The 24,927-nt window shown below is 35.5% G+C and overlaps 4 protein-coding genes across 9 annotated transcripts; 2 read left to right on the forward strand and 2 right to left on the reverse strand.

Moving 5' to 3' along the window:
• Positions 1–37: 37 nt before the first annotated feature.
• LOC102617134 (lysM domain receptor-like kinase 3) lies at positions 38–5,847 on the reverse strand. 2 transcript variants are annotated; one of them, XM_052434695.1, is made up of 12 exons: positions 4,782–5,847; positions 2,949–2,982; positions 2,798–2,802; positions 2,500–2,670; positions 1,979–2,175; positions 1,733–1,822; positions 1,407–1,500; positions 1,157–1,308; positions 952–1,043; positions 739–877; positions 549–647; positions 38–459 (listed from the first exon to the last, which is right to left on the reverse strand). In XM_052434695.1, the coding sequence occupies exons 1-12, from the start codon at positions 5,425–5,427 to the stop codon at positions 295–297; spliced, it is 1,884 nt and encodes a 627-aa protein (XP_052290655.1). In that variant the 5' UTR covers positions 5,428–5,847; the 3' UTR covers positions 38–294. The 2 variants fall into 2 exon arrangements, with proteins under 2 accessions (XP_052290655.1, XP_052290654.1); XM_052434694.1 differs by lacking the exon at positions 2,798–2,802 and adding an exon at positions 2,845–2,846 and having other exon boundaries at positions 2,512–2,670; positions 4,782–5,843.
• Positions 5,848–6,263: 416 nt separating this feature from the next.
• LOC102616433 (chaperonin-like RBCX protein 1, chloroplastic) lies at positions 6,264–7,730 on the forward strand. Of its 3 annotated transcripts, XM_052434693.1 has the most exons (7): positions 6,264–6,418; positions 6,516–6,607; positions 6,697–6,800; positions 6,995–7,112; positions 7,220–7,236; positions 7,319–7,381; positions 7,465–7,730. In XM_052434693.1, the coding sequence occupies exons 2-7, from the start codon at positions 6,595–6,597 to the stop codon at positions 7,537–7,539; spliced, it is 390 nt and encodes a 129-aa protein (XP_052290653.1). In that variant the 5' UTR covers positions 6,264–6,418; positions 6,516–6,594; the 3' UTR covers positions 7,540–7,730. The 3 variants fall into 3 exon arrangements, with proteins under 3 accessions (XP_052290653.1, XP_052290652.1, XP_015382510.1); XM_052434692.1 differs by having other exon boundaries at positions 6,304–6,607; XM_015527024.3 differs by having other exon boundaries at positions 6,308–6,607; positions 6,697–6,791.
• Positions 7,731–7,850: 120 nt separating this feature from the next.
• On the reverse strand, positions 7,851–12,948 carry LOC102616729 (uncharacterized). 2 transcript variants are annotated; one of them, XM_025095086.2, is made up of 16 exons: positions 12,677–12,947; positions 12,526–12,584; positions 12,348–12,438; positions 12,142–12,253; positions 11,870–12,059; positions 11,405–11,549; positions 11,222–11,312; positions 10,857–10,915; positions 10,681–10,758; positions 10,320–10,403; positions 9,739–9,920; positions 9,438–9,566; positions 9,179–9,251; positions 8,775–8,860; positions 8,354–8,438; positions 7,851–8,216 (listed from the first exon to the last, which is right to left on the reverse strand). In XM_025095086.2, the coding sequence occupies exons 1-16, from the start codon at positions 12,758–12,760 to the stop codon at positions 8,175–8,177; spliced, it is 1,590 nt and encodes a 529-aa protein (XP_024950854.1). In that variant the 5' UTR covers positions 12,761–12,947; the 3' UTR covers positions 7,851–8,174. The 2 variants fall into 2 exon arrangements, with proteins under 2 accessions (XP_024950854.1, XP_024950855.1); XM_025095087.2 differs by lacking the exon at positions 9,438–9,566 and having other exon boundaries at positions 12,677–12,948.
• A 4,966-nt stretch (positions 12,949–17,914) lies between these two features.
• Positions 17,915–23,607, forward strand: LOC102615953 (protein STRUBBELIG-RECEPTOR FAMILY 8). 2 transcript variants are annotated; one of them, XM_006467317.4, is made up of 16 exons: positions 17,915–18,370; positions 18,804–18,936; positions 19,061–19,132; positions 19,249–19,314; positions 19,406–19,477; positions 19,573–19,644; positions 19,945–20,016; positions 20,110–20,175; positions 20,256–20,321; positions 20,446–20,747; positions 21,131–21,384; positions 21,925–22,196; positions 22,330–22,465; positions 22,573–22,712; positions 22,834–22,990; positions 23,144–23,607. In XM_006467317.4, exons 1-16 carry the CDS (start codon positions 18,241–18,243, stop codon positions 23,294–23,296), a joined length of 2,163 nt encoding a protein of 720 aa, XP_006467380.1. In that variant the 5' UTR covers positions 17,915–18,240; the 3' UTR covers positions 23,297–23,607. The 2 variants fall into 2 exon arrangements, with proteins under 2 accessions (XP_006467380.1, XP_006467381.1); XM_006467318.4 differs by lacking the exon at positions 19,945–20,016.
• The last annotated feature ends 1,320 nt before the right edge of the window (positions 23,608–24,927 follow it).

Below are 24,927 nucleotides of genomic sequence, written 5' to 3' on the forward strand. Positions count from 1 at the left end.
AAAAAGAATTAGCGGTCGTAAACGCCGTTGGATAATATTATTACAAATGTAATGCAGTGCACGTAAAAATCTTATTCTGTCTTTATGTAAGGTCTCGATATACTTCTTTATCATATTAACTAGGAATCACGGATTTTAAAAGAATTGTCAGATAGATTTGAACTAACAACATACAAAGAAAGATCAACTATCCTATAACAGTTCTTCGTGAGGTACAGGTATATCTACATTTGAGAGACGAATCCGGTGCTAAATAACTATTAAAGGACTTCATCTCCATGGGAGAGCAATGTGCTACCTGCCTGACATTAGACTGTCTAGACCTTGATTTTCATAGAATGAGCCAATATCCCAATCCTCAGATGAAGATGACAGTGTCATAAGAGCAACAGCAATTGCCCTCATGCTTGGCCTTAGTTGAGGATTTTCTTGCGTACAAGCTCTGGCAAGCCGAGCCATCTGTGATAAAAAAATATGAATTGCAGCTAGTTAGTACTGTGATTATTAGTCCATATGTACTTACATCCTGGGATCAGATTACACATTACCTTTCTGACTGAGTCGATTGGGTAATCGTCACCAAGCCTTGGATCAACAAGTCTCTGAAGATCTTCTCTCGGATCGGGCTGACGAAGAACTTCTTCAAACTGCAAGAAACCAACATGCACAACTTAGTTCTAATTGAAATAATTTGGCCGATACATGTAATGGTGATCATTGAAGGGCAAGAATAACAACCAAAGCGACAAGGCCTGTAGATTCGGTGATAGTTTCATTTGTCTTTACAACAGCTTCCATAGCGGATATAAGTTCATAGAGGACAACTCCAAAAGCATACACATCTATCTTTGGGGAAACCTCTCCGTATTGTGCATACCTGCATCGCAGATGTTGCATCAAGTCTAACTATTTTTGTTGAATCAAAATTAGCCAAAAAGAACGAGGCCTTACTCTGGAGGCATGTAACCAAATGTACCAACGAGACGTGTGTGTACAGAAGCACTTCCAACTTCGGTCAGCTTGGCCAACCCAAAATCAGCAACCTGTCAACACAAATAACCTAGTTCGAGTACATATATATAACGTAATAAGATTGAGAGATGGACGAGACATAGAGAGCAAGAGATAGAGAGAGAAAGAAAGGCATATTTTTTACCTTAGCACGGAAGTTCTTGTCTATTAAGATGTTCGCTGGTTTAATGTCGCGATGAATGTAAACAGGAACAGTATGTTCATGGATATATTCAAGTCCTCTAGCCGAATCCAAGGCGATTTGCATCCTAGCTGACCATGTCAGTGTATCCTTTCCTGAAAGCAGGAACACAATATACAACCATCAGATATAATTGCCACCAAATTATATGCAACATAGGATGTCTATAGAGCATATGAATCATCTTGCTCACCCGATCCACGCAAATGCTGATTTAGGTTGCCATTCTCAATGTACTCATAGACCAAAAACAAGGAACCCTCGACACAGTATCCTATCAAGCGGACCTGCATAATATATTTAGCGTACGAGTACGAGTACACATAAATTAACACAGTTAGATTGAGGGTTAAGATATCAGCTCAAAGGATCATCTTAACAAATTGACAATACAAGTTACTTCTACAGTCAGAGAATATATGACCGACCATATTGTCTCATCATAAATTGTCAGAGAGGTCTTTCGACAACGTCACAGTTTTTATGTCTAATAAAAGTCTCAATAGAAAAGGAAGATACCAGGTTCAAGTGATGAACATGTGTTAAAACCTTCAGCTCGGCAAGAAATTCTTTTGATGCTTGCATATCCATCTTCTTGATTGCGGCTTTCTGAATAGTCCATTAGGGGAACGGGGAGTCAGCCAAATTCATACACAAGGGATGACTTTTGGAGTTAGAAATTACAAAAGTTAGATAATTACTGACAGATATTAGAATGAGTATCATACCCAAGGCCAAGTACGCAGTAATCAATCAAATACAAACCTCGCCTCGTAGTTCAGCATAGAAAACAGCTCCAAAGCCACCTTGCCCAATCTTGTTACCCATGCTGAAGTCGTTAGTAGCCTTGGCAAGCTCTTCATATGAGAATTCCACTGATTTGTCCACAGTAATACCTGTGACCCCAGGAGCAGCAACAAGGGCCGCTGATTCTGAATTTTTCACCAAGGCAATCGCAGGACCTAAATCCACAACAAAGGCAACAATTAATCAATATAATAAGGAATTACATACCTAGTAACTACTACTCATTAATTCTTCCTCATTGCATGAAAGAACTCTGCCCACAAAATAAGCAAATGCCTTTACTTCTTTGGGATAAATTATAAGCGTAGCCATATACTTTGATGGACATCAGGGAAAATACTCATTACATGGGATAAAATTTTGCTTAGAAATTATAGAGAACAAAAAGAGAAGCATATTGTAAAACACATTTTCCTCTCAACTTATTTACGTTTCTTATGACTGTATCTTAGACAGAAAAGCAGGATAATTCATCCGACCTAAAGAATTACCGTGCTGAATATAGTGATCCTCTGATGCTTCTGGGAGAAATGATGCCTCCACCACTTTGTTTCTTCTATAAACCCCAGCATATACACAGAATGCCAAAAATAGAGCACCGGCAACTCCTCCTATAGATATGCCAGCGATAGCTCTGCTTGATATCCCTGCTTAAAATGCCAAAACAGTGTAAGCTCATGACAGCACCTATTCTGTGGAGATTTCTCATAAGACCTCATTCATACTCAGAAATTTTGAAACAAGAAGCAATAGTCAATAGTGTCAAAACCCTATCACCTGTGCTGCAAAATACAAAACACATCAGAAGCATATGACCATTAGACATCTCGAAACAAATATTTCAATAACAAAAAGGAGGAAAAAGAAAAAAAAATGCATACCAATTAAAATGGCTAATTTGAGAAATTTCAATGGTAACATGTCTTACCTTGTCTTTAATGGCGGATAGTTTCCACTTTGATCTGAAAAATGAAAAACATAGAGAGATTGATCACAAGCAATTTAAAGCCCAAGCCCGAGAGTAAACAATTGCCTTCATACTTATACAGTGCAGAAACTTAACCATGAATGTCAAACTAACATCAACAAAACAAATTGCATTATGCACATAATTAACTGGGAAGCCTAAAGTCACTAAAGGCGTCAAAGTTACCTTTAACAGGAACAAAAGCCAAACCACTCCCACTGATAAAATCCAAAGTGGGATTGTAACTCTGCAACAACTCTGAAGAAAGCTCAAACTCATTGGCAATGCTACTCAAATTCTCACCAGGCCTAAGTGGGTAAGTCAGAAACAACCCATAATCCTTTGAAACACTCTTACTTCCACAAGAACAATTCACTATAACATTCACACTTGAACTAACATCTGGCGTATGATTCTCATCATAAGCATTAGAACTCTTCAGCCAATCAAGAGTTGTAAGGTTGGCATATATTAGCTCAGCGATCCTCTTGTAAGTGTTACCGGACTTTACTTTGTAAGAAAAACTATGACCAAGAAATTTGTTTTGAATGCAGTTGCAACTAAAGGGTACATTAATTCTTGTACCAGCTAGGATTATGTCTTTGTTAGTTATTTGTGGGTTGAAGCTTAGAATGTACTTGATGGAAGTATCAAACACTTTTGAAATGAATGTTAAGTTTGCTCCTTTCCATAAATAATACGAAGCTAAAGCAAGATCACAACCTTTGCTACACTCTGCTACTGCTTCCACTCTTCTACGTGCACAAAAGAAAGCAAGCACCAAAAGCAGCGCCAGTTTCAGTTCAAAAACTCTCATTCTTTCAAATTTGCACTCGGAAGAATATCCGTTTAGATGTTAAATTTTTGGGGACCGGGGAGGGTCTTGAAGCAATAAATGTCCGAGAGTGATAGACGTGTTCATGAGGTTAACTAAGTCATACAATACAAAGATTAGTGGAGTTGACGTTGAGTCAACGGCTGAAGCAAACATTCTTAAATTTAATAATTTCCGAAGCTTCGTCGAGGTTCTCATGGCGACTGGCGATACTGACTCAATCCCAGTCCAGGTCCTGACTCCCAAATTTCCGAATGGACCAAGGAAGGAAGGCCCATAATTGAATCCACAAATATTTGAGGCCGAATTTCATTTTTTGGACTAATACTAATTACACCCCTAACAATTCTGAAAAACATTACGTAATGTTTTTTAGCGGAATTAAAGGCTGTGATAAAGGTATGTGGAAGTGGAACCCACGTGTGACAACAGAGGTGTCAAACAAGAAACAACAATGTCCTTTGCCAAGGACACATGAAGACGGGGGGCGTCAATTTGAAAGAGATCATTTTCATGTGCAAGCGTAAATTACAAATAAGAGCGTGTGTTATGGTTGGGAAGGGAATAAGAATTTTAAAGACGATATGCTTGAACAACTATCAAGTAACAAATTAATGCTACAAAAGTGACAAATATTCTTGAATCTGTTATCGTACCTTATTTGTTTTATCTCCCAACTTCAGTATAATCATATAATTTTACTTGTGAAAATCGTTCTGTTTACATTTTTATTCCCATCAATTTTGTTCATATTAGCTAGAGGAATATGCCACTCCTAATTGGATTGATGAAAATTTTCAAGTCATCTAATTATTGGACCGTCCAATCTAAGTCATCTAAACCCTTTTTGCTTCTTGGTCGATGCATTATATCATCTTAATTAGTCAGATTGCTGGTGATCAAAGAACTAAACTAAGCTAGCTCAAAATGTCAAAACGTCTTAAAAAATTAACACTGACCTCTTGCCGGCACAAAAACAAGACCAGTCCCAGCAGAGAAATTGGTTCCGGGATTATACCTCTGCAGCGACTGAGGTGCAACACCGGCCTCGGCCGCGACGGAGGACAAATTCTGAGCAGGCCGCAGAGGGTAGGTGGTGAACAAGCCATAATCTCTGGAGATGTGTCTATCGCCACAGGAGCAATTAACAGTGACGTTTATGAAAGCATAGTCGGGGATTCTGGTGGGTTCATAAATGTTAACTCGACGCACCCAGTCCTCAGTAGTAAGATTAGCAAAAGCGAAACTAGCAACTTTTTCATAGGTGTCACCGAACTGAGTCTCGTAAGTGAAAGTGTGGCCCAAGAAATCACCGTTTAAGCAGTCGCATGAAAACGGGATGCTGATTCTTGTATCGCTAAGGATGGTGTTTTGGTTTGGAATGTTTGGGTTGTAAAGAAGAATCTGAGCTATGTCTTCGCCGAATATGCTGCTAATATACGTCAGGTTTGAGCCTTCCCATACGTAATATGAAGCTAGGGCAAGTTGACAGCCCGTGTTACACTTGCCTTGGGCTTGGAGAAGCTGCAGATGAAAGGTTAACAAAAACAAAATTATTAGGGTTATTTGTGTTTTCTTTGGTAATATGGTGATCATCACGACCATTTTATTTTGTGCTGGATCAGCCGAATGGAGAGAGATGAGAAAAGGGAACTTATTGCGATCGTATCGATCATCCTTTACGAATAATTAATTTCCATTTGAGGAGGGTGAAAAGAACATAATACTATATATATTAATTAAGAGGAATTGTTGGTTTATGGTGTTTGGCATCTTAGGCCCTTTTTTTTTCTTTTAAAATGTTGAGGGAGACAACCATGGTTACCTTTGTCGTCATTCTATGTCTTTGATCCGCTCAAGTTTTGAAGCCTTTTCACCATTTGCATCATATGACAAGGCATGTAAATATCATCAAGTATTCGTCGTCAAAGAGTAAACAAATGAAGTCTTCGCCGTCAAACTCTAGCCGAGTCTTCGTCATCGTGTGGGTTGGGCCACACGGGTTCCCGGCATCACCTGGCCGGCTGAGTGTGCCAGTTTCTTTTGGTGAAAATTTTAGAAAATACTCCCAAGTCCAAGACTGATAAATTAAATTAGAGTCGGTTATTACGTTTGGCCTGATTTTCTCTTTTTTGTGAAGGATTAATATTTTAATTTTATGCTATTTAAATTAATTTAATTTGTCGAATTCTAGACGAAACTTAATTAAAAAGCTTTCTGACAGTTTATTACTTTTAATGAGGTTTGATGATCTTTTGAAATTATGAATTTTCATTGATTTTAGTATTTGATAGTTTATGGTACGTTTAAATTTTTACGTAAAATTTTGTGATGTGATTAATTATTGTTAGACACGTGTGCGCTGGCCTCGATCAGTTGATAAAGAAAGAGAATTAAATTTTGACATCGGATTTTTATTGTAATAGAAACAGTGCAGGGGGTTCCACGCAAGTTGCAAAACTGTTAACAAAACTTGTAGTCACGAAGATATTTTCGGGTGGGAACTGGAGATATTTTTCAATTTTTGGGCTCTCAGTCTCGAGTTGGTATCATCGTCACCACCCCTTTATTAGTTTCCAAACAAACATACTCTGCTGTAATAATCTTTCAGCTCAGTTTCATTCATTAATATTTTTATCAATGGATACTTCCTCTATCCTCCCACTTCCTCAGCTCTCTTTTCTCTCTCTCAGACTGAACAGAAACAAAGCTTCTTGGCCGTGCAATCTCCAAAGGAGCTCTCGCTCCACTGGTACTATACATTGCCAAAAAATGTATGTCCCTGGTGGGTAGTGGGTAACTCGCTCTTTCTGTACTTATCTGAGAGGGTTTGCGGATAACTGTTATGTTATTACTTAGTTTGCATATGTGCAGGATTTGGAGAAGCATCACCAGAAGCCAAGGGAGCCAAACACCTCCACAATTTCTTCACTTACATTGCTGTTAGGATCATCACCGCCCAGCTTCAGGTTCCTATAGCTAAGCTCCTTCCTTTCCCTACCATATTGTTCTTAAAATGCATACACTTCCTCTGTCGTATGTTAAGTTCTCTGGGTAAATGGTAACTGCTCGAGTTTAATTTGCAATTACATGTCACACACATCACACACGATTAATTTGCATGCATTGATTATTGATTATTTCATTATTTAACATTTATTTGCTAGAACAGAGCTATAACCCAGAGGCGTATAAGGAGTTAATGGAATTCTTGGAAAGACACCCCTTGAACGATGGGGACAAGTTCTGCGCCGATTTGATGCGAGAATCTTCAAGGCATAAGGGTTTAGGTAACGAATTATTAAACTCTGAAACCATGATTTAATTTTGAAGATATCTGATTCTATTATACGACTGACATTTGGTTTATACGTATTCATGTTGCCTTGATTTGAAGCTCTGCGAATCTTAGAGGTTAGTAAATTTTACTTGGGCTGGTATCTTTCCGGTTAATGTTTATTAGTTAACAAATACTATGTATGATTCTGTATTGTAGGTGCGATCTGCTTATTGTAAACGTGATTTTGAGTGGGATAACTTGAAGCGATTGGCAATTAAGGTCAATATTTCCTTTTCTTGTTGAGTAATTTCCCTCATTCTAATGATTGCTTATCATGCTTATTTATTTTATTTTTGTGGCAGACGGTCGATGAATCCAACACAAGACTCATGCGAGATTATGTCTTGGAAACGAGTCATGTAGAAAAAGAGAAGTAATCTGTTTTTGCTACAGCATTACCTTAGTGTCCGAGGGTGAGCTCCCTTGTTCTGAAACGTAATTATACATGATACAGAGCAACAAACAGTAGTCTATTATGCTATACTCGACATGAAGTCTTGTCATTGTGTACTTTTGTATATAAAGTCTCTATGCCTATAATTCTGCCATGGTTGGCATTTTCAAACAATCAAGAGTTCTATGGTTGAATACCTCCGTCGTCACAGCCTTCTGCTTCAACTACGGGCTTTGCAACCACAGAAGCAAATCGCGCTGAGTATGAAATTCTGACAACCACATATAACCTTGATGAAGAAAATAAAGGGGAATCACAATTTATCATATTGTTTCATTTTCCAGTGTATGATTGTACAATATAGCCAACCAATTACCATGTAACGAGCTTGATGTATCTGTTATAGGCATTTCTTTATTAGAAAATCTCATATTACTGAGACAAAAATATACATAAGAGGAGCATCGCCCCAAATGTCCTCCATCAAATCTTGGACCCATAACAAAGTGTATCCTTAATCAAATGAGATTGCTTCCATCCACCCCCAGGACTACTTCACTAGCTTCAGTCATCACACACACACACCCACACCCACACACACACCCCCCTCCCTCACATTTATCCTCTTTTATCTGTTGCTGGCTGATGTTCGTTCAGAGGCTGGAAACAACCACAATGACAACATCAGAGATGCATTTGGAAGAAAAAAAAGAAAGAAAAAAAAGAAAGAAATAAAGAAAGAAAGAAAGAAAATTCCATAAGTCAGACTTTAGTTTCCTTTATTCGAAACAAAGTACCTCAACATAGCGACAAACATCATCAGATGCATGGATCTGCCCAGTGCTGAAATATGACTGAGCATATTCTTCAATATTTTCCAGCCTGCAGTTCATCATTCAATAGATATCACGTTAAGATTCGAAATTTCTAGCAAACTGAGAACATCCGTGCACTTCCAATATGAACAGATGTCATCCAGACATGCGCCATCTGCCTCTCCACTCCCCCACCCTCAACAAGGTTTAGAAGGATCACAAGAATTTCTAAGAGTCCCAAGAAATTTTAGGAATTGGTTTCACAGAGGTCTTTTGGGTGAAAGCATTAGACCAGTGGTCTAATTCTATTCCAAAGCAACATCTGTGGTCCTTTAGCTTTCCCTGATCATCAGTACACTTTGTTATACCCAAAAAATAGAGTTGGTTTTAAGTGGAATATTACCTGTATACATAGTTCACCATGATACCCGCGCTTTGATGAAGGCCGTTTTCTGATCGGTCTGCCATCCAATTTATTCTTTCAATCATCTGTTGCACAGAAGAATGACAAAAGAAAAGGTTAAAATTATCATAATGTGGATTTTTTCAACTTTGAAACATGCTATCTACCGGTGCCAATCTATTTGCTATATAAAACTAACGCCAACTTCTTAACGAAAAAACTTTATTTGGTTTGGCAAAATATGAAAATAACATATCACGAGGAATATATATAATATCTCACACCTGTGGGAATCAAATCTCTTACAAGACATCAACCCATTTTATTAAATGGTATATCCCAAAAACATTACTGCTAAAAAGGATGTGCTTAAGATCTCAACAAATAAAGTTGGCATGACATACAGCTCCATTTTGCAAGTGAAAATTTGCAACAGAATCTAGAGCCTTTCCTCTCTTTTTCTCTTGTAGAAGGTACCTAAATCCAAAAAAAAACCAACATCTGTAAATTTTAGTACACTTGAGATCTATTTGACTATTCCTGGTCAAATTTTTGCTGTATTAACAAACTATGAATTTTTTTATCATATTTATAAGTTTTGTAGCCATTATAATTGATTCATGAATTTTACTGAGAAACTACCATTATTGGTATAAAACATACCTAGCACATAATCGTAACAGAGGGGTTTTTAAAATTGAAAGCAGTGGGGCAAAATTGCTCCACTCATGGTTTTTTGATGTAAGTAAGTTCAACATTCTTTCCATGCCATTTTTACCAGCAACAAACTCCCTGCAACCGGAAACATTATAATGGATGCAATGCAATCTTATGCCAAAAGTATACAACAGGTAGAAAAATAAAGATGAAAAATAGACCCTGTGAAGCTCACCAGAATTGCCACAGCTTTGTATGCACCATCTAATTTAAACCCATGATAAAGTATTAACTGTACAAGGCTTACTCTGATAAATCCATTAGAGCTTTTTCCTCCTCCGGTTCAAGTATGTTCTCTCGGAAAGCAGAACCAGATCTATCTGCTGATGATTGTGAGATGTCATTTACTTCAGCAAGTTTTGATTGCGATGCCAACTTTGATAAAAGCCACTGGATAAATCCTGGTATTGGGCTAATTGTTGCAAAAGTCTTTATAGAAAAATAAGAAGAAAATGCCAGTCAGAACCAGCAGAAGTAAGACTTAGATTCATGTATGATAAATGATACATATGTGAGAGAGCAGCAGCCTATAATACTTGGATAACAAATCTAGTGCCTCTAAAATTCACTAGAACTTGAAGTGCATTCAACTTTTATTTACGGAAAACTAAGAAAACTTGTCAAGAAGTTTCTATGTCATGTGAGCCTTGCTCTCTATTGGAACATGACAAAAAAACAACTTCACAGCACAAGGTTCCTCCCCCCTCCCGTCCCAGAGTAGGCCAATTAATGCACTACACGATATATGAAGGAATGAATTCCAGAGCTCAAGAGGCATTTTGTTTAAAGTGGGAAGCAGCCTCTTCAAGATCATATATAACAACTTACAGAAATATGTGGCATATCTCTTTTCACCAAGGTAATTACACGTTTAATTAAAAACTTTCCTAGATTGATCCCTGCCAAACCACGCTGCAAAAATTCAGAAGTATGCAGTTAGAATTTCCAAAGTTTGTATCCCAAAATATTAAAAATGGATTTCTGGGTATTATTACCACACAAAATATAAAATAATGCAGAGAGGAACAAGTAACACAATTATGTCCACTAATAAATTAAAACTGAACTAATCTTTAGAATCCAATGGTGCAATTTACAATCGTAAGATCAAGAAGATCTAGATTTGAGAAACACTGTATATTTGATAAGTGATTGTGTCAATCTTAAATGGGAACAGATCTAATTTTACCTGAGTTGAAGATATAGAATAAAATAATGCACATGTTGCCTCACATTCAGGTATGGGAGGATCATCCCATAAAACTTCCTGCCATAAATTACAAAAATGTTAAACAATATATTTTCACCATATACATATATATATATAATGATGATTTAGATTGATGCATGAAAGAAACAATGAACTTGTATTGTCTGAGCCACATTCTTCAACAGCGCAACTTCAATAAAAATAAGGGGTTCACCTGGAAATTCAACCAAAGATAATCAGATGTCTCCACTAAGCAAAAAGATTTACAAGCTCACAAGTTGAAATGCAGACCATTAATAACAACATACATCAATTCCATTGTGGATATACCAATTTGCTATCCAAAATATGCTTTCTAACTATTTAGTATGATAGTTAAAAAAAAAACTGGATTTACTACTAATGAAATAAGCATCATCTATCTCTGATTCTATACTGCTAAGCACTGACCAAATTGATCCAAAGATATTTACAAAAGTTAAATACTATCTCCATGCAAACAATGGAGAGAATATCTAACCAGGAATTGCTGCATGTAAATACCCAAAACAACGACGACCAACTCCCAGCCTTCTCTTTAGATCTAGAAGATTGCTGATTGGATGGACAGCCTACCCAACAAGACTACTATTAGAATATACAAACAAAATTATTATCCAAAACTAAAGTCTATGAACATAGAAGGACAGGAAGAGGAAAATACTTCATAAGCCACAATTTTCTCCAGCAAAGAAGCAGGGTCGTCCCATGTAATCTGGTGAAGTTCTAAAGCAGCAGGACTCAGCCATGTACCAAGTTTCTCCTTTAGATAGGAGTCCAGAGCTCGCAAAGATGCAATATTCTCCTCTCTGAAATGTTACAAGAGAAGCACTTCATGAAACTTTTAACTTCTTCTGAAGATTTTCCAGTAGATGAATTAAGGTACATAATTTGAAAAAATAAAAAGTAATATAAAATAAAACTTAGAAATTTTTTATAAAAACTAAAAATGCAACTATTTTTGAAATCCAAGAGAGCAGCTACCACACTTAAGCCAAAGTCATAAGACTCATAACCATTTTTTACATTATTTTCCCATAGCATTATTTAAGACACCATAAAATTACAAGAAACCAACTTCCTCAATAACACAAAAAAATTATTTATGCAATAAAGACGATAACCTTACGCGAGAATAGACAAAATATCAGCTCGAAGACTGGTTAAAACCTTCAATCCTCCAGGATGCATATTGAGTCGCTCAAAGAGACCTTCATACATTGGCTTAAGTGCATGTCTCAAGTTTCGCTCAATCCGGTAAAATGAACCTAGCACACCATCCTCTTCATGACCAGCTGACTGCGCCTCCTCGCCTAGCACTAGAAACTTCTAAAAGACTCAATCAATTTCACAAAAAAGCTCAAATATATACATAATATATTTCCCAAAGGAAAGACTCACCTCCAAGATATTGCTTTATCAATTCACAAACTTGAGTTCGATTAAGATCATACTCTTTGGCTAGTACAAGTAATAATCTCCTGCGATTCTCATAACAAAGGCTAAAATATCCCTGCATCACGGATTCACTGTAAATGCTAACAAAAAAACATATAATATAGACACCTTAAAAATTAATGAATTATTAAATACAATTTGAATTTCACCTCAGAGAAATCGTTAAGCACAGTATCTATAACTTCAGTTTTATTCATTGATATTGCCGAGTGCATTGAATCACGCACGTGCTCAAAATCTCTGGAAGATAATGATAAATTAATTTAAAAGACAGCGAGAGAGACTTTCGAAACTAACATAAAACATAAACTGTAAATATCATCAGACCTCTGCGGTTTGTTTGCATTATCAGAAGAAGGCTGCATGGCCCGTGCTCGAGATCGATTCTGCGTAATCAAAGTTTTAATTAATTAAAATAAACAATGATTGATTTGAAAATTAAAAGAAAAAAGGAGAAATTCGGAGTAAAAGCAGTTACAGGAAGAGGAGAGAAAGCAAGTTTGGTAGAATTGTTAGGTCTCATTCTGGCTCGCAGCAGGACCGCTAAGCTTCTCTTGTTCATGTTAGTTATACATAGGAACGTTAAATATGCTTCAAAATGAAGTGAAGAAACTGGCAAGTGGCTCTCCAGTTGTCTCTGTCTGCTGACGACGCATCGTTTTCCAGCTTTTTCTCGCGCGAAAGTGTTGAGTAACTGAATTGAACCGCCAGGAAAGCCAAGGAAGGTGTCTGGTTCTGAATTCGATCCTCGTCACGATATTGTTATACTTCCCTGGTCACCGAAAATGAATCGATCTTCTCGGTCCATCTCAGCCCAATAGGCCCAAGATGAGAGATTTGGCAGATAAAAGAACAATTTTTTTTTTTTAATTTTAAAGAAAGGAATACAAAATTTTAAATACCACCACAATATTCCGATAAGCTGAGCTTTTAGCGTCCCTCCGAATACCATCGTGACACGTTCCTTTTGAATTTTGTCTTCTGAAATACCCCTAGTTTAATTTATATAAAATTTAAATTTAAATTAACAAACTTTCCGTCAAATTTCACCCTAAAAATACATTTAAATTCTAAAATCTTAAATTATTTTTCTCATAGTTTATATCCTTATAACTCTAAATTTGTTTACTTTTTTTTAAAAAATAAATTATTTTTTAAATTAAATTTTAAAGTATAAATATAAGTTATGAAGTGGGGTTGGTCTAAAAAGTTTATCAAAAGAGAAATCTATATAAGTATTCACTTGAAAATAAAAAAAAATGAAAAAAGAAAAAAGAAAAAAGAAGAGAGGGTTTCATGAGTAACTTTGAGGGGTGTCAAAAGTCTTGCTTAATTCTACTTGAGGCTTTTTAGAAATGTCCGATTGGTGCGCATAATACAATAATACGTCTTTGGCTGCACGGTTTCTGTTCAGCTTGTTCAAATTCTTAGCTTTTACTTCTCTACCTCCTTTTCCATGTTATATATTCCACATCACAGGACAAAATCTTCGATGGAAATGTTGTTGTTTTTTTTCGATTATTGCAATTCCCATAAACACTTATGCGATTTCTACTGTTTTGATTGTTCTTAAATGCGTATTGTTGGTGGTATAGATGAAGACATTTCATTGATTTATCAACTTTTCAGTCTCTAGTATTGCTTGCTTCAATGCTTATTTTATTTTACGGATCCGTTTTGAGAGATTTTATTATATATCAAAAGTATTACATCCATTTAATACATGTATGATATATGTGCATTAATTAAATACAACTATTAATTATATAATAATTTCTAAAATAAATACACATTTCATACAAATCCGTTTCAATGATCACAAATACTTCATTATACATTTTCTTTTTCTTTTTTTATTTTTCCCCTTCTTCAGTCAACTTTTAGGTATTGAGAAGCAAGTTGCTGAGTCGACAGAATTACTTGGCGTGTAGTGCATATGTTACTTTTAATTCAAGAAAATGACAAAGACAATGTGGGTGTATGACAACTAGACGATTCCTTTGCCTCCTTCACTCTCTTAGTAAAATATTTGAACATCGAAATTCGTTGTTTCCTCCTTCGCCATCCTTGCTGATTCAACACTCCACTTCTCAGTACTCGTCGTGCTTTAGATACTTCCATCCTGAACTTAGAACCAGCACCAGCACCAACACTGGCCACTTTATCTCCTAATTTGGCCAACCTCGAAACCTTGATTCCCTCGATCTAAATCAGATGCTCAAATTAATTACTAAACCTTTCCAAATAATTTTTTGACACTTTGTTAGCCCAATTTGATAATGTTATATCTTTTAAAATAATTAATATTAACTGTGTTATAAAAATAATCAATCGGAAGAAAATAAATTAAATGCTTAGTAAAATTTATTTTTAAAAGTAATGTGAGTTTAAAAAAAAGTCACATGTATTTAGTAAATCTAGTTGTTAAATTGTTGTAAGAATACAACTGATTGAATTGGATATAATATTAAATAAATTTTATTTGACACATTTATAAACATGAATAGAAATATTTTTTATTATGTGCATATAATAATTGATTATCAAAATAAATATTTTACATTATTCATTTTAGTTTTTGTTTTGTTATCTCAGTATAATTGATAATAATAATAGTAATAATCTCTTTAAAGTTAATGATCTTATTTGCTAATTGATAAGGATAATTTTAGATTTTTATAATATATAGGAGGATATATATGGAATTATATTAAATATAAAAATTATTCTCAAAATTAAATTTTAAAAGCTACTATTTCCCTATTTTTCAAAATCTGAAGTAAGGTAATTTTGTTAAGAGTGATTTCTAAAAAAAATATCAAATAATAAATTTCTCTTATAATTTTTTAAAATTACTTTTTAAGCCTCCCAAAAGTAATCTCCCTTAAATGAACTCTTAGTATAATGTAACAATTTTTTTTTTTTCATTTATTTATGAAGAGAGAACGTCGAAGGTCTCCATGTACATTATTTAAATTGCGTCTCATTTTCAACATCTTTGACCATCGCAACTTTGGTCCATGTCAACCCATTTACTACTGCTAATACACACAATTGAGCCATGATTCTCCAATTGATTAAACTGAAAATAATATCTAAAACATCCTTCAGCTAGTGAGTCACAATCAAGAAAATCCGTTGAAAGCACAAAGCTTCATATAATTATATTAGTCATAATTCACGAACACCGTTATTATTTAATTTAATTGCGGCCTTAATTTTGAGCAAGAAGATCAAAACACAGTTGCCTCTTGCCTGTCACCACAGGCTGTGGAACTGTGAGTTTAATGCTGATTAAAAAGCATGGTTAACGGACAGATGAGTAGGCCAACGCCATAGATTGGTGACCAAATAATAAACAGAACTGGTCAAATGATGAGACATGAGAGCTGCAACCACCGTACGATTGGGTCCCATCTTTCTTAGTTTCTCGGTTCTCTGATTTATCTTGCTTACAGTTACCGATCATCATCCCCAATCAGCAGCTTCCTGTTTCAATTCTTTGAATTCACGTCCGTTGTTCGCCAATGGCTACAATATCCCCTTTCCTTTTCAAGATGCACATAGAGAGGAATGATTTTGTAAATCACCATCGAAAATCTAGTATTTACTTAGTACTTGCAACGAAAATTCCAATAATTACAAGTTACAATTGGAACCGATACCAATAATATGCTCACTTTGATAATTATAGCACGTAATTGAAATTGATTTAAGTGTTTTTTTAATTCTTGTGAATGTGAACGATTAGATGTATGGACGCCAATACGCAGTGGCCCGTGGTCAATGATTTTGTTCATTGTATTTTTTATATGGGTTGAAGGAATCTAAGACAGATCACGGGCATAACGCTCGCTTTTCCGTCCATGGAAAGGGAGAGGTCATCATCGTCGGTGGTCTTAATTTATTTATATACTAATAATATAATGTAACTTTCTTAAAATTGTTGAGCTGAAAAGATATCACTTTGTTTAGGTAGATCGCGAGTTTCACTCATATTAAAATAGTGAATAAGTCATTTTATAGTACTGTTTTTATTTTTAAATAAATTTTTATTTATATTTATTATTCATTAAATAAATCATATACACAGAAATTAAAATAAAATAATTTAAATATTAAAGATAAAAAAATATAAGTTCTAGTGTGAATAAAAAAAAATATTTTTATTATACTTTTTATATTTTTAATTTTTTATAATAAATATATATTTTGTATTCTTAAGATGAAATGCCAAATAAATAATTCATTTATCCTAATTTTTCTTTAAATTTTTTATGTCAAAAAAATTATTGGATATCATAAAAATAATAGTAGGAAGATAAGTAATTTACATTTATTTACGAGATATTAACAATTTTTCCTTTATTTATTTCCAAAGGTTATTCCTCTTTTTGGGGACATAAATTACATATTAAAAAATTATATATATATATATATAAGGTGTGTTGTATTAAATTCATTAACATATAATGTCATTTTCGGCCGACGAACCCACATGGCAGCGTAAGTCATTTGACGTTGTGAGAATACACAACCTTTTCTGGTCATACATATATCGTTTTTGGGGCCATGTGTTTTATAATCACCAAAATAATTTTCTACAAGTACTTTGTAATAAAGCATTTTGTTGTCACTTCCAAAAGTCAAGTTTCAAAGTTGAAGTCCCCACAGCCCACAAGTGGACATTTTAGTCATTTTCACAAATTCCATAAATGCTAGTCCCAATCTGTCTTCCAGAGCCCAGAGCTCAGTTTCAGCCTTCAGGCCTCAGATACGGTGCCCCTTTTGATTTGTCCTCGCACCAGCACAAAAGGCGGAGGATCAATGATATCACCGCAATAATACCCCACTTGGGAGGGTATCTGTGACTTTTCACCAAAATCCGTTGTTGTCAAATGTCAATACTCGTGTAATCGTTTTGTTACACCAAGTAGTTTTCGATCCACTGCGATAATTTCGGATGCTGGTAATCGCACTCCTAGTCCTGGTCAAACTCACCTCAGTTAGCCAATCAGAAAATTTAGGCTCACATGCAACTTTAAAATCAGAAAAATAATTTTACACATTTTTAAACAAGTTATTGATCCTATATATTGATTTGTTTTTTGCAATACCAAAATCATTTTGATTTGAAAAATAAATTTTATAATTATAGTGCAAAGTACCTTACATAATTCTTTCATAATACAACATATATACACGTTTTAAATTATAAATTTAAAAATAAGTAAAATTATTTAATTATTATAATATAATAAAATATAACTAGCCAATGTGATATAATTTTATATTCATATTATAGAATACATATACTTTTACCTCTATAAAATTTCATTTTTTTTTCATACAAAATTCAACATAATCTTGTACTAACATTTTTTATTAAACAACTCGATTATTTTACATCTATGAAATTATAAGATAAGTTTATTTTGGTTGAAAAGAAATTGAAATCTCTTAATTTACGTTACTATTTATTTTTTTAAAATATCTTATCATCAATCGTACAAGTATTATTAAAAATAAAATGTATGTACGAGAAAAAAATTCAGAATATAGAGTTGCGACGTGGAGAAAGTGTTAACGAAGTGTAAGAAAAGGAAATGCAATCGAATGTAGGAGATCGCGATAAAGTAAGAAAAAGACCTGCCTGACCTGAGTACTGAAAAGTGTCAATTTATACCAACTCCGGGCCAATCTTTCCATTCTACGGTTTATTTTCTTCCGTCGAAATGTTTTTATTATTTATTTTATAGGATAAAAACTCAATCTCCTGTTTTCGCCGACAACTAAGCAAATGAGCAAGAATCAAACACTCTCTCTTCATTACTACTCTCAAGCTTCGAATCTTTCCTCCTTCTTTAACACCAACGGCCAACAGCAATGCCTCTCAACAACTTCTACTTGCCCCCTATCCCTAACCTCAGCTTCTTCTTCTCTTTCGAATCCACGTTACTCTATCATGCACTTCACCACGCCTAATCCTCACCTCTCTCAACACTGAACTGAACTCCTCAAACTACCAGAACCATAACCACAATGGCTGTTCAATACACCGCCGTTTTTCCCCTTCCCTTTTCCACATCTCGTTTGATCGATGCCTTCGTGTTGATCCTGTCGATCTTCTTAACTCTGTCTCTTGTTCAATGCACTACTGATTCTTCTGACGGTATTTGATTTTTTTTTTACTTTTTCTTAAATTATTTGATCGGATTTTTCTTTTAGTCTTTGTTTGCTTTTTTTTGTTTTGTTTTTGTTTTTGTGTTTGATTGATCGCTTTAGTTATGTGATGGTGATCGGTATGAGCTAAAGCCAAAAAATGAGCTTTGACGTTGGTGAAGTTTTATTTGTCATTTAGATTTCTGTTTAAAGTTTAATCCTTTTATGTTCTGTTCCGTTCCGGCTAAATGTCGGAAACTAAGGTTTAATGAAGTTTGAGCCTTTTTTTCTGTTTAATGTTTTATTTGTTTGTGTGTGTGTGTGTGTGTTTTTTTTTTCCTTTAGAAAAAAATCAACTTGGGGTCTTAAAGAATGACGAAAACATATTGAGTAACAGTTTTTCTTATAAAATAAATGGTTAGTTTTATTTATTTATTCTGCAGTTCAAGCACTTCAAGTATTGTACACTTCGCTAAACAGTCCTTCAGTGCTAACTAATTGGAAAGGCAATGAAGGTGATCCATGTGGAGAGTCGTGGAAAGGGGTAGCTTGTGAGGGATCAGCTGTCGTTTCCATGTATGTATGAATAAATTTTAACCAAAAAAAAAAAAAATGCTGCCTTCTAATTTTTTGAAGTTTCTGCTGTGATTTAATAAGCTTTTGATGTGCTAATGATTCTTATTTGTTATTTTTGTAACAGTGACATTTCTGGGTTAGGACTCAGTGGAACAATGGGATACCTGCTTTCAGATCTTCTGTCATTGAGAAAATTGTGAGCTTTTCTTTTTCCTTCCCTTCATTGGCTGTATGGAATGATATTGGTTTTGCTTGCTATTGATTAATAACTTAATAAGTTGCTAATTTTATTTGAGTATTCACTTTGTGTAGTGATTTGAGTGGCAACAGCATTCATGACACGATCCCATATCAATTACCTCCAAATCTTACCAGCCTGTAATGTTTCTAATGGTTACTGATATATTTTTATTTTTTGAATTTGTTATGGACTTGTTTGATGCCCTGATTCTTCTGCATCGTTATGCAGAAATCTTGCAAGCAACAACTTTAGTGGGAATCTTCCTTATTCTATTGCTAGCATGGTCTCACTCTCTTATTTGTAAGTGGGTTTTCTTGAATGATATGAAATTGGTTGGCATTCAGTTGCAGTTTTGAATGTTTCTTATTGCCTAATTGAACAATCCCATGGTTTAGGAATGTTAGCCGTAATTCGCTTACCCAGTCAATCGGAGACATTTTTGGTAATCTTGCTGGCCTCGCAACCTTGTAAGACATCTAACTTCAATACAAATCTGTTGTCATTATTTTGTCAGCCTTGATTTCAATAGCATATTGGGCTATTGGCTGTCAAAATAAATCATTGAAGATTGGTTCGATATGCTGTTTGTACATGGAGCATTGTACTTCATGCTCAAAAATGCACGCTTTGACTTATTTCACTTGTGAACACCCACTAAGATAATCTGCAATTTTTTTTTTAATAAATTGCACCTGTTGGTTTTTTCTTGCATTTAACACTTTTCCTAAATGCATTGCACACTTTTTTTATCTTGCTTCATGATGTAGGGACCTCTCTTTCAACAATTTTTCTGGAGATCTTCCGAATTCATTTATTTCATTGTCCAATATTTCTTCGCTGTGAGTAAAGTTCTCCTTTCTTTCAAGGGGAAAAGTGGCTGCAATATTTTTGAATTTCTACGTGAGTGCTAATGATCTCTGAATTTGTGGCAGCTATCTGCAGAACAATCAATTGACTGGTTCTCTTAATGTCTTTTCGGGCTTGCCTTTGACTACTCTGTAAGTTGTTATTATTTTACAGTTGAAGTTGGTACTGTATTATCTTTCCATCTTTTCTTATCTCACCCCTTGTCCAACAGAAATGTGGCAAACAATCATTTCAGTGGTTGGATACCTCGGGAACTCATTTCAATCCGGACATTTATGTAAGCTTTTGCTAATTATGTTTCTTTTACGCTGATTATTTCCTCTCTCTTAGTCTTTCTTTTACATTTAGGTAATATTTACGCTGTAGCATCATGATTAACTTAGTTGTTGAAAATAAATTAGATATGACGGAAATTCTTTCGACAATGGTCCTGCTCCACCACCTCCGCCATCTACTGCACCTCCCTCTGGTAGATCTCACAATAATCGAAGTCATCGACAAGGCTCACATTCACCTTCAGGCAGCCAGTCATCCAGTTCAGACAAGGAATTGCCAGCTGGAGCTATTGTCGGCATAGTTCTGGGTGCTGTGTTTTTGGTTGCGCTGGCGCTACTTGCCCTTTATTTTTGCATTCGGAAGAATAGAAGAAAAGTAAGTGGTGCAAGGAGTTCTGCGGGAAGTCTCCCTGTCAGCACAAATAACAGTAGGTTTTCTTTTCCCTATTTTTTGTTTCCCTCTCCTGAAATATTGCCTTCCTTTTTCTAGTTTGATTCTTTGGCTATATATACTTTTTTACAATATCTAGTCATGTATGGTTCAAATATCTATAATTTCTTTATTGGAGTCGTATACAATAATTTGTAAGAGTTTCCTGAGCATGACAAATTTCTTCTTGTCTGATTTAAATCGGTGATGTATATTTGAGCAATTTAATTAGCTGCACTACCTAAATTAATTGCTCTGTAAAATTTATAATTTCTGCTTCATGTTGGTTGCTTTGAACTGCAGTTGTTAAGAAATTGGAGCTTGCAGCTCTTTTGCCACAATCCTGACTGTTTGGCTTTGGAATCTACTTTCTTTTTGCAGTGAATACCGAGATGCATGAGCAGCGGGTAAAAAGTGTAGCCGCTGTCACTGATCTGACACCTCCACCTGCTGAAAAGTTGGTGATTGAGAGGGTGGCAAAAAGTGGATCCTTAAAGAAAATAAAGTCACCTATAACTGCTACTTCATATACCGTTGCTTCTCTCCAAACAGCTACAAATAGCTTTAGTCAAGAATTTCTTATTGGTGAAGGTTCACTTGGTCGTGTTTACAGAGCAGAGTTTGCTAATGGGAAGGTAATATATTGCGTGCGAAATTAATTATTTTCCCACGGACCATAATGATTAGACAGGGGTGCAAAAGTTTTTGTTTGTGATTGCAATCTCCACTCAGGAGTTGCTTCTTCAGTGGAAATCGGGTGGTTTCCTTCAACATACACCTCTTGCCTATTATTAGTTTCCGGTGATATTTCATGTGTTTATGATATCTATTTAACAGTCTAGTTAGCATCTGTCATTACCATCAATATATTGTGTGTGAAATTAATTATTTTCCCATGTACCATAATGATTAGACGGGTGCAAAAGTTTTTGTTAGTGACTGCGATCTCCACTCAGGAGTTGCTTCTGCAGTGGGAATCGGGTGGTTTCCTTCAACATACACCTCTCGCCTATTAGTAATTTCTGGTGATATATCATGTGATTACGATATCTATTTAACAGTTTAGTTTAGCTTCTGGCAGTACCATCACATCATGTCTTTTGATGATTTCTTACCGTCATGTTCCATTTATATTACGGTAATGATCTAGTCATTTTGTGTTTGGCTTGAACTAGATCATGGCGGTTAAGAAGATCGACAATGCAGCATTGTCATTACAGGAGGAAGATAACTTTCTGGAAGCTGTTTCTAATATGTCACGCTTAAGGCACCCAAACATTGTTACACTGGCTGGATATTGTGCAGAGCATGGCCAGCGTCTTCTGGTTTATGAATATGTTGGAAATGGTAACCTCCATGATATGCTGCACTTTGCTGATGATAGCAGCAAGAACCTGACTTGGAATGCACGCGTTCGAGTGGCACTAGGCACTGCCCGGGCTTTAGAGTATGTTACATGTGTATGACATTTTAAGTCTCTCTCTCTCTCTCTCCCTCTCCCTCTCTCGTTCTGCTACACTAAAGGATCTATGGTTGGTTTGAGGTGCATTTCCGTACTAAACAACAGCTTTGTCTATCAGGTACTTGCATGAAGTGTGCTTGCCTTCAGTTGTACATAGAAATTTCAAGTCGGCAAACATTTTACTTGATGATGAGCTCAATCCCCACTTGTCAGATTGTGGTTTGGCTGCTCTAACACCAAACACTGAGAGACAGGTGATAACTGGAACAAGCTAACAATTTCATATTTTGGGGACTTGCTTTTCCTTTATCTTTTTGCCATAGTTTAGGTTGACAAGTTCCGTTCTCTTCACATTTGACAGGTTTCAACACAGATGGTTGGTGCATTTGGTTACAGTGCTCCTGAATTTGCCTTGTCCGGAATATACACAGTAAAAAGCGATGTGTACAGTTTTGGAGTAGTTATGTTAGAGCTTTTGACTGGTCGGAAGCCACTGGACAGGTAAACAATGTCCTATTTTATTTTGTATTTTCGCCCTTTGAATTGTTATAATGCTGTTTGCAATTTCTGGAAGTTGGTTTACATGTGTGGTGTTGCGATTCTTGTTTTCCCTGTTGTTTAGTTCAAGGCCAAGATCAGAGCAGTCACTTGTGAGATGGGCTACTCCGCAGCTACATGATATAGATGCGTTGGCCAAAATGGTTGATCCTGCCTTGAACGGCATGTATCCTGCAAAGTCTCTGTCACGTTTTGCCGACATTATTGCTCTCTGTGTTCAGGTGAACCCTTTATTGAGCTTAGCTTTTAAGGCATCAAGCTTTTGGAATAAAATATGTCTTATAGTTGTAACGGAGGAGTTATGTCGAACTAAAAAAGAAGAGACTTTTATGCTATTGAGGAATGTTCATCTAAATTTTGTTTATTCTTTGTAGCCGGAACCCGAGTTTCGACCTCCCATGTCTGAAGTTGTGCAAGCACTGGTACGGTTAGTACAAAGGGCAAGTGTAGTGAAAAGGCGGTCCAGCGATGAATCAGGATTTTCCTATAGGACCCCAGATCACGAGGCTATTGACACGCCATTTTAACTGTAGCAACCGTGTTGAAGTTGAAAGCGAACTTTGCAACTTTGAACACACAATGGCAGTGTCTGGAGAGATTTGAAGAACCCAGATTAAGCGGAAAAGATGCTAAAAGGTTTCGGAGGCAGATCGAAAAGATATGTAATTATGTCCCATACATTCAACTACAATTTTCGACTTACAATGCAAATTAAGGTATATAATTATATTTAGCTGGAAAGGCTGCTCGATGTTGTAATTTAAATTTTTCTTCGGATATCTCGATGTAACATTCAAGATGTTTGCGGCATAATAATAAATTTCCATGACTTGTAATATGTGAAATACGGCAACTTCTTTTGCCTTTCGGCTTGGGGCGAATTCCCCACACTGAATTTTCATTCACATGGTTTTCTCGAATAGACCAAACTTGTAGAACGTGCCCGTTTTTCAGACATTGCCAGCTAACCAGCATGTGTGCGCTGTTTGGATTCGGATAGGAAAGGTGGACAGCTAGGCAACAACTCCATGAAGACAAAACACGTGTGAAAGTGAGAGAGCCCGGTATGGGACAGATTGTAAAAGAAAATGTGAACATTAAGATGTCGGTGAATCCAAGCAGGCCTGTTCCGCGTGCGCCTATAATTTTTTTTTTTTAATTTATATAAAAATATTTGTTCGTTAAATGGGTAAAGAAAGCTGAAATTAGACTGAAAGGAAAATTCTATAATTTTATTGTGGAATTATAAAGCAACAGGCGGTGAGAAATTTTTGATGTTTTTGTTGATTGATGATTTATACTTGGTACCATTTGATTTACGATTTATGGTTACTCTTATGTTGAAATATTAATATAAAATTAGATTAAAACATATTGGAAACGTGTGTAATTGTGAGGTCGATTGATCACCTACTCTCTCTCTCTCTTTTTCTTTTTCTTTTTCTTTTTTTCATAATATAGCAAATAACAAGTATTTTCAAACTGAAGGGATGATAGAGAAATTGATTGCGGGATTTAAATTGAAGGGACGTAAGCGAAATGGGAACTGAAACTATCAAACTATCATCGTTATAGTGAATATGGAACAACTTTCACAAAGGAAGGGAGTCAATTCAAACAGGAACCGAAGCCCTTTGCTGCGTGGAGTCGAGTTGACTATTCACTCTCCTCAAAACAGCGCTTATCCCATTAAATTTATATAAAAATTGTAAAAGTTTCTTATATATATAACTCCGTTAGTTTCAAAAATAACACTAATTCCTTCAATAAATTCCTTAACGTGCTCCTCCTGATCAAGCACAGACACTCTCTCTTCATCTATAATGGGGAAGGATAAGTTGACATGAATTAGATTGAATATATGTGGAAGGTTTTGTACAAACTAAAAGCAAGCATAGAAATCTCCAGGATGAAAAATGCAATGGCAGTTGAGAGCACATAAGACAAAAAAAAAAAAAAAAAAATAGGGATACCAACATCTTTTCCTCGTATAAATAATAAGCTTGAGCACATGGCTGAAAGGTGAAAAGTCCGTAAGTGAGATTAAATCTTGAAGGGGAAATTTTAAAACAAAGAGCCAAAAAGAAATAAGTAAAGCACATTGAGAAGCATGTTTCTTAATCCTAGCTAGCGGAAAATACTGATCGAAAGACTAGTG

The sequence above is a fragment of the Citrus sinensis genome, chromosome 2 (assembly GCF_022201045.2).
Source record: "Citrus sinensis cultivar Valencia sweet orange chromosome 2, DVS_A1.0, whole genome shotgun sequence".
NCBI classification, from domain to species: Eukaryota; Viridiplantae; Streptophyta; class Magnoliopsida; order Sapindales; family Rutaceae; genus Citrus; species Citrus sinensis.

What these genes read in the sequence shown, in the direction of transcription:
- LOC102617134 (XM_052434695.1), bottom strand. Translation starts at nt 5,427, where the DNA reads ATGGTCGTGATGATCACCATATTACCAAAGAAAACACAAATAACCCTA. An exon ending in TTTGGTTACATGCCTCCAGA is followed by an intron (nt 878 to 951) that starts GTAAGGCCTCGT and finishes TCTGCGATGCAG; the next exon opens with GTATGCACAATACGGAGAGG. An exon ending in CAATCGACTCAGTCAGAAAG is followed by an intron (nt 460 to 548) that starts GTAATGTGTAAT and finishes TTTTTATCACAG; the next exon opens with ATGGCTCGGCTTGCCAGAGC.
- LOC102616433 (XM_052434692.1), top strand. Translation starts at nt 6,463, where the DNA reads ATGGATACTTCCTCTATCCTCCCACTTCCTCAGCTCTCTTTTCTCTCT. An exon ending in CCCAGCTTCAGGTTCCTATA is followed by an intron (nt 6,801 to 6,994) that starts GCTAAGCTCCTT and finishes TTGCTAGAACAG; the next exon opens with AGCTATAACCCAGAGGCGTA. An exon ending in TGAAGCGATTGGCAATTAAG is followed by an intron (nt 7,382 to 7,464) that starts GTCAATATTTCC and finishes TTTTTGTGGCAG; the next exon opens with ACGGTCGATGAATCCAACAC.
- LOC102616729 (XM_025095086.2), bottom strand. Translation starts at nt 12,760, where the DNA reads ATGAACAAGAGAAGCTTAGCGGTCCTGCTGCGAGCCAGAATGAGACCT. An exon ending in ATGTGGCTCAGACAATACAA is followed by an intron (nt 10,759 to 10,856) that starts GTTCATTGTTTC and finishes AATTTATGGCAG; the next exon opens with GAAGTTTTATGGGATGATCC. An exon ending in TTCACTTGCAAAATGGAGCT is followed by an intron (nt 8,861 to 9,178) that starts GTATGTCATGCC and finishes TCTGTGCAACAG; the next exon opens with ATGATTGAAAGAATAAATTG.
- LOC102615953 (XM_006467317.4), top strand. Translation starts at nt 18,241, where the DNA reads ATGGCTGTTCAATACACCGCCGTTTTTCCCCTTCCCTTTTCCACATCT. An exon ending in CACTACTGATTCTTCTGACG is followed by an intron (nt 18,371 to 18,803) that starts GTATTTGATTTT and finishes TTTATTCTGCAG; the next exon opens with TTCAAGCACTTCAAGTATTG. An exon ending in TTATTGCTCTCTGTGTTCAG is followed by an intron (nt 22,991 to 23,143) that starts GTGAACCCTTTA and finishes TATTCTTTGTAG; the next exon opens with CCGGAACCCGAGTTTCGACC.